Below are 16,530 nucleotides of genomic sequence, written 5' to 3'. Positions count from 1 at the left end.
AAGTGGCTTCCCGGCACTGTCGTGGCTAAAGAGGGGAGCAGGGTGTTTTGGGTCAAACTTTCAAATGGACTCATTCACCGGAAACACTTGGACCAAATCAAACTCAGATTCACGGACTACCATGAGCAACCCACCTTGGACCCTACCTTTTTTGATCCCCCTACACACACACCAGTGGCAACCGACACTACGGTTGACCACGAAGCAGAACCCATCATCCACAGCAACCCTGCAGGGCCTAACACACCAGGCAGCCCAGCAAGGCCAGCTGCACAGCAGCCCAGCGAGGGCCCAACAAATGGCTCAACAACACCAGCCTTCACACTGAGACGATCAACCAGGGCAAGAAGGGCCCCAGATCGACTCACATTGTAAATAGTTACACTATTGACTTTAGGGGGGATTGTTATGTATCTGGGCTTGTATATACTCTGTACGGCCACCAGAGGGCACATTCCCCAGAATCCCAAGGGATCTCATAATCCCTTGGGAGCACAGGTATTTAAGAATGCTTCACAGCTTGGAGGGGCACTCTGGAGACCTGCAATAAAAGACTAAGGTCACACATTATTTTGAATTCAGTGTTCAGTCTGAATCTTTCTCCATACACTACAGTGACTATATAGTGAAGGTTGGAAATAAGAGGTGAAGGAGAGGCTCGCAAATAGAAGGTGATGAGTTGGGGAGCATGTACTTTCAAAAGGCGAATGATGTCGTTGAGCCTTTTGCGGCATTGGGTCACAGTGCGGTCATGAATGGAGGTCCCCGAGACCTCCACAGCTATCTCTCTTCAGGCATTAATGAAGACAGCATGAGTCAGTCTGCATGTGTTGGGGTAAAGAACGCGCCTCCTTCCCTCCACCGCCTCAATGAGGGTCTCCAGTTCCGTGTCCGAAAATCTGCTGGCCCTCCTTGCTCCTCCCGGATTCGCCATGCACTTGATTCAAAGTGCTTCCCTGCTCAGGGCCTAGCTGCAAACCCTGCCCTTTCTGAAGGCCAGGGAGCAACTGGTTCGTTAGCAGCAAATTGGCAACAGCTGAATTTCGTGACCCACACCCACACCACTGCAAACAACCCATTCTTGCCACCAATACCGCACCGCTCCTTTTTTTCAGCAAAAATGCTGAATTTCGCTCCACATACATTGCGACGGTAATGACCGGCAAAAAGCGGTAGTTGCACCCCGTTTCATGCGGAGGTGAATTTCTACCCCATGGTGTCAAGACAGGTGAATGGAGGTAGGCTACAGATGAGCCATGATCTCATTGAATGGCAGAACAGGCTACAAGGGCTGAATGGCCTAATCCCATTCCCATGTTCCTATTTAGGATCCTGAGGCATTAACTGAATTATGGGGCACAGCAACATTAACAAAATATTTTTACTAAATGTTAAATTTGCACATTCTAACAAATATGATGTAATTTTTATTTCATACTCTAAACTTTGTGCAGGTGAATTTACTCCTGAAATGCAGTTACGTATTCGACAAGAGATTGAAAAGGAGAAGAAGGTAGAACAATGGAAGGAAAAATTCTTTGAACAATATTATGGAGAAAAGTAAGCACTTTGGTAGTTCTTTGATATTGCAGCTGATCCCCTTTTCATTTTGAGCTGTCATTTTATTTTTTCACATTTGGAGTTTACTACAACAAGCTTAGCATCTTCTCTGTCTTCTATTTCACATGTTTTTTTTTTATTTATGTAACATTCCCCGATTCTTATCCTCTATTTGTTCGGTCAAGCATCTACTGCTGAAAGGGTGGGCAGTCTGCTTTCTGACCCTGGCCAATCCCTCTTTTGGTCAGTCACACAGTGCTGTTTAGCTCGGAAAACCTCAGTTGATTTCCACTGCTCCTCACAGAGGGATGCTGCAACGTCCATTCAGTGACTTCCTGCCTACTGCAGTTCACATCAAGAATTACCCTCCCCCACTCTGCAGAACTAAGTGTTAATTTTCCAGTACTCAGTGCCTGCTGCCCGTTCCCATTACACATTTTATTATTATTTTTGTACATTTTAACGTATTCTGGTAAACCTTTATCTGCAGATAATTTTGGGGGAAAAATTAATTATAGTCGGTTTCGAGGCGCTGACATCGGCTAGGCGAAAAGTTTAGTGCCGGCTTTCACGATACTGATTTTTAGCGCCTTAAGAGTGGAGTGGAGATGCTAAGGGAAGCATTCCACACTTCTCTTAGGACACTAAACTGGAATCGTAGGGCGCTAGTGCGTGAGCGCTAATGATGTTCTGGTGCTATAATACCGGCATCCTAGCGCTTAAAGAGGAGGTTAGCTGGAGCACTGAAAACTTTTTTTTAAATGCAAGGGAGCTAATTGGACCATCAGGAACAGCAAAGAAAGTGAAATCCATGCAAAGAAAGTGAACTCAAATCTCAAATTCTTACCTGATAAACTCATCCCTTTCATTCGCGGCCCCAGGAGCTTCTCTGACAGCTTGATTGACTGCTTTTTCCGGCGCGATAAGTGCCAGGCGGTAAGGCAGGCAACATCATTGAAATTGGCTTCCGTGGTGCTACCGGGACATTGCACACTGGCGCTAGAGTGCCTGGCACTAAGTATTGGTGGCGTCGCTAAAAACCTAATCAAGTTCGTGAGCAGTGTTAATATCGCTGTGCCCGACCGATAACCCTTTACCGCTCCAGTAGCGCCCCTCGCAAGTGCTAAAATGAGGCGTTAATCAATTCAGTTTTTAGCCCCTTCTGTTTTTGTCTCAAGACACTAATAATGAAGCTGCTTTCTATGTTACAATTGTTACATTCACCTCTTCTGTTGTATTCAGGTTGGGTATAACACAAGAAGAAGCTATGAAGCTGGAATCAGTAAAAGATTCTTTTGAAAATCAAGCTAGCCATTCATTTTCAGCACAACATATCATATCAGGGCCCTGTCAGATCACATCTGGTAGTAAATGTGAAAGCAAAGAAAATCTTGTGCCTTATACAGATCTAAAACAAACACAATGCATCATACAGCAAATCCCAGCCAAAGAACCATCCAAAACTGCAAAAGAGGAGGATTTATTAATATCTTTGTGCTCAGACATTACCTCAGATGAATCTGTTATTCAGGAAGAGATAGCAGAAGAAGTTGAACCGAATATTTGTGGAAGCCATGATGAAAACAAACCTCCTGAGTCTAACACCTCTGACATTGATCAGTCTTGCCTGCTTAGCCCTGGAAAGGCAGAACAAGAGATGCCGGCAGATGACTTGAAGCCTGTTCTCATTACAGAGAGTATCAAGGAGTTTGAGTTCCAATCTGAGCACACTGTAGATCCACAGACACCTTCCCCGGGGATATCTAGCATTTCTTTCCAACAACTTACTTCCACTTCTACAACTTCTCAACTTTCTGATTCTTTTGATGCATCTAACAGTGACATATGTGAGCCTGTGCCTAACACAAGTAATGAGGAGAATACCCTAGAACAGTGTAGTGCTCCTATGTGCTCAGAATCTTCATCTTATTGTGAGGAGCTTGAGGCTGTTACCAATAATCCCGATTCTCCAGAGGGAAATACACAGTGCACATCTCAGCAACCACATGCCACTGTCTGCTCTGATACCGCCGTACTGTCTGAGCTTTCTGAAACTGAGAATAAAGACCCTGAAAACCAACTAAGGACATTGCAGTGCAACTCTCAGCCACAGCCACGGACGTCCACACCCTCACACTCTTCCACATCATCTTCCGAGGGAGTTAGAAATGACAACAAAGACCTTGAATTACAAAAGAGAAAACCAATAGAACAGCATGTTCTAGAGATCTGTCACGAGAAAAGACCTAGATTTGAAAATGACCAGTCCTTTCGGACTCTATCCAACCGGTTTCAAAGTGAAACAGAGATGCCTACAAAAGAAGAGCCAAAGGTTCCACCTATCAAGGTATGTTACATAGAAAGAAATAAGCCAAAGTGTAATCGAGGTACTTTTATTATATTTCTAGACAGTAATTGTTTTTATACACACAATAAGTCAAACTGCATTTGTTTACCTTTTCTATCTCCTTGCATTTAAACCTGCTCCTTTGCCCTGGTATATTTGAGATCTTGATTTTTTTTGGTGAAGAAAATTTTATCATGTGATAAAACAAAAATAAAAGTTTCTTTCATATCAAATCACCAGTAAGTATTTAAAAATTCTTAATATTATCAATGCAGTCTACAGCATTTTATCTGGATCACATTATCGATTGCATTCATTGAAGATGGTATTTAAGGGACTTTTACTCAGAAAAAAACTCTGATAAACTCTGATAAAGATAACTAACTGCGTGCTCCATCTTTTGACTTTATTCAATAATAGAAATAAATGTATCTTAAGTGAGAATTGGCATCCACAAAATATTGTACAGATGTATTAATTGTCCTATAATGAGTGCGATAGTCAAGTTCAATTTAATTATTTTTGGGAAAGTTCTCAACTATCATTCAGATAATGGTTTTGAAGAGTATTTAATGAGGCAATGCTGTATTCGTTTAACGAGTAGACAGAGAAGCCTTCCTGCGTACTACTAGCTTATTCTATAAAAGTGTATTAGTTATAAGTATGAATAATTGCTACAATATATGACAAGACAGGGACAATTTTTGAAAAATGTATAAATATGAACATAAAACTGTAGCAATTCATCAGACAGGAATTGGATCAAGATTAACAGCTGAAGTGATGTCTGTAACAGAATTTCCACCTACTCAGTTTTTCACTGGTACAGCTATTGTTTTGAAGTTGCTGCTGCTAGTTGAAAGTTTTAGCTGGTAGTACAGTAGCCATGTTTTGCAACATTGCATATTTTTTTTAATAAGGCTACTATGTTGCTGGTCGAAACTGTCAACAGAAGCAATTTCAAAACCCGTAAGGACCACTGTAGAACAAAAAATAATTTTCAGTTAATTGGAGGTTCAGTTCTACAATCAATAAGATAAAGTAGCAGCAGAGGCTCCCTGTTTTATTTACTTGAAGTCTTTCGCAAATTTTACGTGGCAGTTTAGGGTTGCCAATGCTCCCGGATTATGGCATCGGTCACCTCACTCCGTGACATCACAGAAGTCCACCGCAGAAAAGCCTCCAGCTAGAGTGAACAGAGACTAGGGGCTGGAGTGAGGCACAGGAGTGGAGGATTGGGCTTGGGGCAGGGGATGAGGATGATGGGACTGGGGGCTGGGGAGAGCGAGACAGGCGACTTGAGGGTTGAGGGATGCGGGGGAGACTGGGGAATAGGGTGGACTTGGCGCCCAGCATTTCCTCCAGAGCCAGGAGCAGCAACAGCAATGTGGCTCGTGGGAGCGGCACTGAAAGAGGGATGAGTGAAACCTGAGGACATTACTGTGAGTAAACAGTAAAAGATTGTTTCTGCTAGTGGGCGAATGTGGAGCAAAGGGACGGAGACCGAGGATTCTCACTGGAATAGGGAAGCCTTGCATTTATATAGCACCTTTCATGATCTCAGGATATCCCAAAGCACTTTACAGCCAATGAGTACTTTTGAAGTATAGTCACTGTTGTAATGTAGGAAATATGGAAGCCAGTTTGCACACAACAAGCTCCCACAAACAGTAAAGTGATAATCACCAAATAATCTGTTTTAGTGATGTTGGTTGAGGGATAAATATTGGCCAGAATATCGGGAGAACTCCCCTGCTTGAAGAACCAAAGGGGAGGGAGAAGGACAGTTTTTGAACTGAAAACCATTAGACCAGTGGATTGCTTCGCCACAGATCTTGAGTCCAAACCAGAGTCCAAGGAGATAGGGAGAGTGATTGGGCCTGTTAAAAGTGGCTGGGGAACCTGACTGTACCTTGTGCACTCCAGACAGTCAGAGTCCAATGAGAATGGGGACTTCAGACAAGGCCTGTTAAACATTTTTGAACTTTCCTCCTAGGTGGCCTTCTTCTGCCAATGGGGCCACACATCGTTTTCAGACCTTTCCTCTTTAGCCTCCAAAAGCTTTAGCAAAGAGTCGGCACAGATACAATGGGCGAAATGGCCTCCTTCAGTGCTGTGTGCTTCTATGATTTGATGCTGCCACTATCTGCAATACATTCATTATCACCAGCTTTCAACTCCATAATTCCTTTATCTATGTAATTTTTTTTAAACTGCAAATTACCTTGGGGTTTGGCTAGTAAAATTTGATCCAAGGCTTTGCATGCACAAAATGAAATAAATAAATTGTGCAGATTACACTTAGTAGTTAATTAAATGCATCTAAATCTGTATTTATGCTCAGGTTCCAGGTTTGTAAAAGATTGATTTGGTACAGATCAGGAAGGTCCAATGTGGCAGAATTAAATTACAATCTGTCATGCTAAACTTGATCCATTCGATTCCACTTGAAAGCAGAATAACAATTTCATATCAAGAAGTAGGAGTGTGCACTCTAAACTGTCACTGGAGTTATTAATCCCACACTGTCCACACAAGAATATTTACTGATGTAAATGAGGCTTTGGAACAAAGACAAATGGTTGAAAGAAACTGAAGACAGAGAAACAAAAAGAAAAAAAATCAGATACTAAAAATGTGAACCAAAAATAGAAAATGCTAGAAACACTCAGCAGGCCAGTCAGCATCTGTGTAGAGAACAAATGAATTAATGTTTCAGGTGTAACCCTTCAGAATGGGAAGAAATTACAGATGAACAGCATTTAAAATGGAACAGAACAAAAGAAAGTGGGAGGGAACACACATACACTCAGATATATACGCATGCATACATACATGCACAGACGTACATGCATGCATACACACATACATATATCATCATAGGCAGTCCCTCAAAATGAGGATGATTTGCTTCCATGCCAAAAAGGGATGAGTTCACAGGTGTTTCAATGAAGGACCTAATATTCCAGATCCCGAACTACATGTTGAAGGGTGGAAGGCGCCTGTGCGTGGTTTTTTTTAACGTGTGGTGGCTGTTGCATACCAGCCACCACACGGGCTTGACAGAGCTAGGTCTTCGTCCAGTGGCAAGGATTAACCAAGGTGACTGGAGACCAGCTCTGCTGCACAGACCTAGTGCACACAAATATCGCAGTGTGGGCTGGCCCGTGTTGCCCCTGGGCCCTCGCCTCTTCTGGGTCCCAAACTCTCGCCTCTCCTGGGCCCCGATACATACATACATACACGCACAGACATCCACGCACAGATATACATGCACAGACATACAAGCACAGACATACAAGCACAGACATACAAGCACAGACATACACGCACGCACACATACAGGCATACATGCACATACATACACGCACAGACATATAGGCACAGACATACATGCACAGGCATCATCATAGACAGTCCCTCGAAATCGAAGAAGACTTCCACTCTAAAAGTGAGTTCTTAGGTTACTGAACAGTCCAATAGGGGAATTACAGTCATATACATACCCACATGCATACACATGCACACATCCATTCATGCACACATACTCACACACAAAGAAATAAAAAAATTGACACGAGGCAGCAGGAAACATAATGAGAAAAATTAAAAACATGGGCCATAATTTTCATCTTCACTGCTTGGGTGGTAATCTGGTGGAGCACATCACTCACCGATTTATAGAACTTGCCCAGGTTTCATTCTAATGCACTCAATGGAATGAAAATGAGATGAGTTGTATAATGGCAGGCAACTCACTCAACTAGTTCACCATCTGAGCAGTGAAGTTGAAAATTACCCCCATTCATGAGACACAGAGAACATGTGAATTGCTGAGGTGGTGGAGGACAAAGGAAAAGTAAGTAAACAAACTGAAGTGTTATTTTGGAATGTTGATGGGTGGCTCAATGGATAATGCAGTGAGATGTCAGAGCATGCTTCATTCTCTACTTATGCTATGCTTATACTGTCTTGAGCAAGAGTGTAATGAAATTATTTTTTGTTCAATCCTAGTTCTACACAATTGACGGCAGTTATATGGTGTAAAATTGCGCACCTTAAAAAGCATTCGTGAGCCCTAGCGATGTTGTATGCAACAATGATGTTGTGGTGATTTATATAGTTCAGTATTTCTACTGCCTTCCTTGTCGGAGACATTTTACACGAATATTTACTGGGTCGGGCCTTGTAAGCGGGGTCGGGAGAGTTTTGGGCGAACGCTGTGGAGTTTGTGTGCATTATTTTTCATGCAGGTTTCCCACCCGGAAGCCAGCCTAATTGACAGGCTTGGCTCCCTGTTGGGCGGGGAACGCTCCAGAGGAGGCCGCAGCCCAGTCGGAGATAAGGAGCCTGCGGTCGTGTTAGTAGTAGCATGGAGAGTGGGTCCGGAACTTTGGGGGTGGTGAAACAATCCCTAGGGAGGGGTCCGATCCCAGGGGAAGTGGGGGAGGGTTGAGTGTTGGTCACCAATCCCGAGGTGGTGGGGGGGCGGTGGGATTCTGCTGCTGAGCAGGGAAGCAGGTACGCTTCGTGGGCTGGGAGGAAGCACTCCTGCTCCTCTTGCCCCACAAGCAGTACTGTAAAGGCACTTAACCTTTTTGTTTAGCTGTTAGGTTTCCCAGCCTGGAAGACAGGTTAAGTATGACTTGCAGCCTCATTATAATATTTAAATGACCAACCTGCCTCCTAGGAGCAAGTTGAAAGGGTTTTGGGGTCGTGTTCGAGATTTAATTTTTTTTTTTTAACATCGCAGCCAAGCCAAACCCACCCATTTTGGGGGTTAAAATTACCCCTGATTGTGATTTTGTTGCAATAGTTTAGATACTGAGCATCATACATTTTTTTAAATATACGAAACAATGAGAGAGATACATCCAGAAATCTTCCAACAAGTATATACTGCATCCACATTCAAGGAAAATGTGTATACTGGTCTGCTGGAGAGCCAGTTTAGACTACATGAGAAAGAGACTAACTCATGCCATGGGGGTGCAATGGAATTCATGGGAAAAACAAACTGTCTCAGTTTCTGGTATACAGAATAATGGGAATCAGTTACCAATTGTCAATATATTTTCAATAACTAGTTACTGATTTGTAGATAGTGAGACCTGCTTCTCTTTTATCATCTGAGCTGATCACTAATCTTGTTACCAGCTTTGGTCATAACAGATTAGTTGCTATGGTGGGGGGGTGGGGGTGGTGTGGAGAGGGCGATTTGTACACCCACTGTTTGGAAATTCAAGAACTAGTTTTCAGGATTTGGCAAGACAAGTTGATGAAATGTTAGCTATGTCTAAATGGGTAAAAAACTGCGTTATTCTCTCTTTTGTTAACTGGATTCAAGCTGGTTAACAAATGATCAATTCTACTTATCAATTACTCTTTCTGATATCGTCAAGCGATCTTTGGGTCTCTTTTCAGTTTTCTGCCTCTTAATTTATCTGTAAATGTCTATTGATTTCTTTCTGTATCTCACTTTTCTGTTTAATTTGTGCACCTGTTTTATCGTCCTGTGCAGTTTGTTGTTTACTCTTTAGTTTCTTAATGCAATATGTATAGCATGAAGTGATAAACTGCTTACAATTTGCTGTTTTGTTGGTCTGGGCTGTTAAAGTGACAGATTAGCAGAGAAGCTCAAGTAGTATATGCCCCTGAGCTTTTAAAAAAGAAAGTATGACTTTTAACATTCTTTAAAAAACACTTGACAAATAATTTTTTTGTCTGTAAAGGGAGAGAATAATTTTTCAACAGTATGATGAAACATGCAAACATCCATTTTTTTTCTTTCTTTGCCAATTCTCTCCAACGGTTTTCTCCCCTTTCTCTCCTTATAAGCTGAACAGTCTGGCTTCCCTTCGATATTTGTCCATTATGCCACATTATTCATTGTTAATCTTGACATACTAGGGCCGACTTTCCTTTTTGTTCCACCTGTGGAACGCTGAGTTCCCAGTGAAGAGGAAATGGGCATCTATGGAGACCTATGGGGTTAATTTTCAACTTTGCTGCCTGGGCAGTAACCTGGAGCAACGGATTGCCTGCTCGTTGTAGAACCAAACATCAATGCAATAAAAATAGGGTGGGTGATTCACTCTACCGGGTTACTGCCCAGGCGGCTAAGTCGAAAACCATCCCCTTGTATCATGTTTTCACTCCTACTACACTGTCCCAAGGTTTTTGGGGCTTCCCCAACTAAGTGCAATTGTGCCTGTGCCCGCAATAGATCATCATCATCATAGGCAGTCCCTCGGAATCCACTCCGAAAACGAGTTCTTAGGTGACTGAACAGTCCAATATGAGAGCCACAGTCCCTGTCACAGGTGGGACAGATAGTCGTTGAGGAAAAGGGAGGGTGGGACTGATTTGCCGCCTGCGCTTGATTTCTCCATGCTCTCGGCGATGAGACTCGAGGTGCTCAGCGTCCTCTTGGATGCATTACCTCCACTTCGGGCGGTCTTTGGCCAGGGACTCCCAGGTGTCGGTGGGGATGTTGCACTTTATCAGGGAGGCTTTGAGGGTGTCCTTGAAATGTTTCCTCTGCCCACCTTTGGTTCGTTTGCTGTGAAGGAGTTCTGAGTAGAGCACTTGCTTTGGGAGTTTCGTGTCAGGCATGCGAACAATGTCGCCTGCCCAGCGGAGTTGATCGAGCAATAGGTACAGACCCAACATAAGCAACTAAAAGAGGCACTTAAGCTGTGATGAAGAAAAGTTAAACACACTGGTGGTAATTTTGACTTTTGCCGATAGTGTAAAACGTGCAATTTATTAAATACTTCTCCCGATTTTATTTCCCATTGAAGTCACGCACTGAGTTGCCAATCTCAGCCAATGTTTTATTGAAGATGCCAAAGGTCAAATGCTTTCTTTCATGAAAGCAGGGGCGAAAAGTGATAATGAAAGCGAGTTCTTATCCTTGGATGATTTCAACCTACTTTCCCCTCTCCTAACTCTATTGTCCTCCTTTCTTCCCTCAGCCAGCCTAAAATTGGGTCTTGGATCTCATTTCAATAATTTAGCTGAGGTGCCAGTGCCTGACGTGTCTCAAGAGACAGCTTGCCTTGGACCCGATCTCTTTGAGAAGCAGCCTTATTCAAACCCACCCTATGCCTACAGGCCCTTAGTTAATTTATGATCCATCTCACAATGTCATGCTTGACACATTAACTTAATTTTAGCACAAAGTGCTTTGTGGCACTTTATTGAAACCTTTTTCAAAATCTAAGTTGTTGACTTCTCCTTGATCTATCTTTCGATTGACTTCTTCAGAAAACTGGATCAGGTTTATGGAACATGACCTCCCTTTTTTGAAGCCAGATTGAGTATCTCTTACCAATCCCGGGCGTTCCAGGTGACTATTAATAGTATCCCCAATGATGCTTTCCATTCATTTCCAAACTACTGAGGTTAAGCCCGCTGGTCTTTCCATCGACTTTATAGTCCTATTTTTCCCAAAATGTGTTATCTCACAGCTCGCCACTTTAATCATCTGTCAATAAAATGAATGAAAGGTAAATCGTGGACAGTGCACCCATAATCTGATTGTGGACTCAGCGGGAGAGGCTCTCTGCTGGTGCGGACAGACCCCGTATATGCACCTGCTCCTGGCTTCGCTTCCCATATTTATTCTCCCTCCCACAAACAGAAATTACATGTTACTATTACAATAAGCAGCATCTAAATTTCAAATAAAACTACTGACTACCCTTTGTGCCTGATCTCATGGGCTAATGAATATCTGAATGTTTACACTGGAAAGCAAAGACAATTAAAACATGAACAGCCTTGCAGGGTTAACTGTAAAATTGCTATTCCTGTAGACAGCATTTGTTACAGAATAGCCGTAACGACTCCTCAAGCAATGAAAGAATCCAAACTTTGTTTTTTAACTTAAGCAACATGAAAATATGCTGCTCTATTACTAAAATTGTTTTAGAAATGTAAACAAATGTAGAGTATTGTAATTCTCTTTAAATAAATAATCTAATACAAATAACAGAATATACAGATCTATTCTGATTTCTCAGTGCATTTACATGGATCTAATTATGGTGCTTTTCTTTAATAGATTCATTTGTCAAGGATCAAACTTCCTTTAGTCATCAAGAGTCAGCCATCCTACCAGATTTGTCCAAAGGCATCCTCCAGTGCAGTACCGAGTGGAGGAAGAAACACTGGAGCAAGGACCCTTGCAGATATCAAGGCCAGAGCACAGCAGGCTAGAGCTCAGAGGGAGGCAGCAGCAGCAGCAGCAGCTGGCACAGTGGGAGACGGAGGGATCGGTAATACAGGATCAATTGGAGGACAGACCAGAACATTGGCAGATATTAAAGCACAAACAAAGGCAAAGTTACTTGCGAAACATCAGGCAAGAACACAATTACTGCAATTAGATGAGCAGCCCTATTGTAAACAAGGCAGGGCTGCAGTAGGAGATGTGCAGGATATCAGTGTTTCAAAGAGTGAAGACACCATTAAAGCAGATCATATCCCTTCCATAAATACCTTCATAATGTGTTGTACTGAAAGCAACTCCATGCTAAAAGTTGATGATAATGTCACTGTGTCAGATTACACCACCAATAGTGTGATGCCTTACTCTCCTGATAATCCTGCAGGGGAAAACTCTGCTAACAGTATCACAGCATCCAGCTGTGTTGATAATGCTACAATACTACACTGCACTGACAATATTGCAGTGCCAAGCTCTGTTAGTTTTGTTATGTCCATCTCTACTCACAATATTACTGTGCCCAGCTCCAGTGTCGAGGAACAGCATCCTCACAATATCACCAAACAGATGTGTGCTAACAGTACTGGCATGCCAAGGTGTGCTGACAGGAATTCCATACCAAGCAGTGTTGCCAATAACACAATGCCAAGTTGCACTAATGAAATTACTGTACCAAGTTCTAATGATTTTGGTAATAATACAGTTTCTCCATGTTCTGCAGAAATTGTTTCCAAAACTCATACTACACATAATACATCCATGCAATGTTCACCTGAGAGCATTGTCCTGGCAGGGTATTGCACCAGAGCCAGTTCTTCTGATAACATTTCTATTCCAAGCTCTGGTGATGACATTACCATTCTAAGCAGTAATGAAAATGAAGTTGACAGCTATGATGACGCCATTGGGTATCACACTGTTGATAACACCACTTTGTCCAGCTGTGTTGCCAATACAGACATTTTGAGTTTCGATAATACTGTTGTTTTGAATTCTGCCACCAATATCAACATGCCAACCAACTTCAGTGTTACAACAATCCCAAATTCTGCAGACCTGTCGCTAGATCTGGGATCTGCTACAGTAAATGAGATAAAAATTGATGCTGCAAGTGCCCAGCTGTTGAGCTCTTTTAAACCTCTTATCAGTACTGAAGGACCCTCTCATCCTGATGTGAGTTACACTGTGGCTGATTCACATATAATGCTAGGAACTTACTTATCAAATTTCAATATGGACTCCAAGGCAGAAATGGTTAAAACAGAAAATGTCTTGAACCATAAAATGCATTCTCAGGAATTTGTCAGTATCTGGGCTGAACCAGACAGTGATAATCGATTACAAAACAGTGGCAGCAGAAGTGATTCTCAGGTACTAGCAGAACAAGAGAATGACAGTCTACTGCTACCCTCTAAAGACTCACAAGGACCTACACTCCAACATGAAACAGCTGACACTGCTGGTCTACAGTTTGAACTTACTGATCCACAGCATCACTGTTTTACAATTAAAAACTCAACAGATTTGGAAGGAATGGTTAGTAAAAATGTCTCAAACAAAAGTAAATCAAGTTATCATGTTGGTGAAGAAACACAAAGTATCAGTGAGTTAGTGAGCTACAGTAGCGAAAGCCACAGCTTGGATAACCATGAAGAATATGATGATAATATAGTGAAGAGTGACAAATTGGAGACTTATATAAACCCTGAAGAATACACAGACACAAAAGAAAGAAAATTGGAGTCTCTTAGCATTTCTGCCGAGGACAAAGCTGACCAGTCCAGACAAAAGGAAAAATATTTGTTCAATGCACATGGCTCTGAAACTAAACAAGGAGAATATCAGGAAAAGCGTGATGCTACAGAAAATCCAATTCATCCTCAAATCAATCCAGTAGTGGACAATTTGCAAACAAAAAATGCTAAAACACCTTTTGGTACAAACCAGTCTCAGACCTTCACATTAGCAGCTCTGGAAAACCAAGAAAGAGTTCCTGTGCCTGGAAGCGCTAATCGTCATCTTTCATCAGTCGAAGCTAATAACCCTCTTGTGACACAGTTGTTGCAAGGCAACTTGCCTCTGGAGAAAGTACTGCCTCAGCTTCGGTCAGGTGCCAGGCTTGAAATTAATAGGCTTCCTTTGCCCTCTCAAGGTTCTGCTGAATCCAAAGTGACTGCAGCTGATAGAGATGTCGCCATTAACATTCCTCAGGCCTCGAAGGGACATACTTGGGGAACAGTATGGCAGATTCAATGCAAAACCCGTGACATGCAAGTAAGCAAGGGGCAGGCTAAGTCAATAGGGGAACAGTCACAAAGTAGGTTTAAGCAAGCAAAACAGTTCACTGCCGTGGGAGTAAAAATGTGGGCTCCAATCAACACAGATCAAGATCAATCAGGGGAACGGCAAACATTATTTAAACAGGAGTGGATAAACAAGACTTTTATTCAGCACAAAGCCGCTGAAAGCCCAGAGTTTAAAGAACACAAGCAACCTTTGCCTGCATGTAGTTTTGAGCAGAGTTTGTTGACCAGCAGTGACAGCTTGACTGTTGCAGCACCTGTCTCACAGAGACAGCACACTCACCAAAAGTCTGTCACCTTGAGAGGATTGGCTGAAGCAGAAACCTCACTGCAAGCTACCCCACCAGCCACGCTGGGCTATGCCACTCCAAATGCATTAACATTCAACCGACAGCTAGAGGGAAGCAGACCAGCATTTAACTTGACAGCACAAGTGGATACATCAGCGGACACAGATCAGGAAAGCACAAAAATTGTTTTTTCAAACAGTCTTAGAATTAAGCAAACTGATACCAGCTGCAGAGCAACACAAAGTGTCCAGAATAAATCTGTAAAACATCTTGCTTCATTAAGCGAACGCGAAGTGCCTCCTGATCAAAACCGAGGATCAGCTACTATGGAAACCAATAAAAGAATGAGTTTGCGTGCTACAACTGACAGTTGTAGTGGTATTAAAATGGAGCAGTTTTCTGTTGATGATGGCCTAAACCATAGTTGTGCAGTGGATCGCAAAGATATTTCAAGTGTTCATTATGAAACAAAAGAACAGGTTTTTGGACCAACAATGGATGTCTTTTTAGGTAAAATAGTAAATGAATCTGACTTTTCTGAGTCTAGTAAACCAGCCTCGCAGCTTGTGACTCAGAAACTTCTGCAGCAGCACCAACTCTATGGAAATTATTCCACTTTACATTTCAGTGGCACTAATTTCAAACGAGCCGCTTCTGTTATTGAACAGTCCATTGGTAGTTTTTTGGGAAGTAGTGGAAATAGCGCTATTACTTTCTCTAACCAGAACACTTCCATTCCAGCTCATAAATTTTCTGACAACAGTGGTGGTGAAGAACTAGAGCTGAAGTGCTCTTGCAGGCTTAAAGCCATGATTATGTGTAAAGGATGTGGAGCTTTCTGCCACGATGACTGCATAGGGCCTTCAAAATTATGTGTAGCCTGCTTAGTGGTACGCTAGAGGTTGTCTCACCAAAAGGATTATTTCCACTTGATGCATAGGAAGGCTTTGTCAATACTTGATTATGCTAAAGAATCTTGAAAAGTGTCTTGTTAACCCTTTGAGAACAGTGCCATTGTGCTTCACCAAATTCCAAGATTACAATGTTTACTCCAAAACATTCCAGATTAATAAATATAACTCAGTTCCCTATGTTTACCAAATTCTACTTTTAGAAGAGTTGGCATTAGATGTTTATAGATAATTGCAGTAGGTTGGTATGTCAATGCACCTCTCTATGAATTGATAGGGAAAGAGGGTTGTGCTAGCAATTCCACACAGTATGGTCCCAGGAAGGAGAGCCACCCTAGCAGCAGATTATAAGGCGTTACTGGCAGAGCCAGGCGAGCAAGTGGCTTCCTCAGTCAGATGGCAATTGAGCAATTTAGAGAGAGCAACCCAAAAACAGCAAGAATTGGAGAGCAAAAAAAATATAAGAAGTCTTTTATTCTAGATATGATATAACGTGAAATACTTTACTTTGAAAGGGTATTCTGCTTTCAAAGGGTTAAAATTCCTCTTGAGTTCTTAGATTAGGATGACCATACGTCCCTGTTTTCCGGAGACAGTCCCCGGATGAGGAATTGTGTCACCGGGCAAACAATGTCCCCAGAAGAGTCCCCGTTTTGGGAAACTCGTTCCCGAATACACGCGGTCCAAATCAGGAGCCACATGAGCTGCCCTGTGGTCGGTCAATAAAGTGGGCGGGGTTGTGCGGCGGGGTGGATTTCAATTGGTGGCAGGGATGTCAATCTCCTGTTTTCAACCAGTAGAAGCGATGGACTCAGTGAGGGACTTTAATTTATGCTCTGTGGTCGCAGTACGCATGCTCCCCCAGCCCTCAAATCCCCACCTCCAC

At 42.5% G+C, this 16,530-nt stretch overlaps 1 protein-coding gene across 1 annotated transcript in view; it reads left to right on the top strand.

Annotated features, from left to right (window-relative positions):
* Window positions 1-15,793, top strand: part of LOC139275521 (putative Polycomb group protein ASXL3) — a 529,548-nt gene extending 513,755 nt beyond the window's left edge. The window contains exons 10-12 of the mRNA XM_070892694.1: window positions 1,455-1,560; window positions 2,803-3,907; window positions 11,976-15,793. Coding sequence (XP_070748795.1) covers window positions 1,455-1,560; window positions 2,803-3,907; window positions 11,976-15,632 — 4,868 coding nt within the window. The 3' untranslated portion in view covers window positions 15,633-15,793. The remainder of the gene's footprint in view (window positions 1-1,454; window positions 1,561-2,802; window positions 3,908-11,975) is intronic.
* Window positions 15,794-16,530: the final 737 nt, after the last annotated feature.

This window comes from Pristiophorus japonicus, chromosome 1, assembly GCF_044704955.1.
Source record: "Pristiophorus japonicus isolate sPriJap1 chromosome 1, sPriJap1.hap1, whole genome shotgun sequence".
NCBI lineage: Eukaryota > Metazoa > Chordata > Chondrichthyes > Pristiophoridae > Pristiophorus > Pristiophorus japonicus.
The sequence above is the reverse complement of the archived record's forward strand: the minus strand, read 5'-3'. Positions and strand labels throughout refer to the sequence as shown.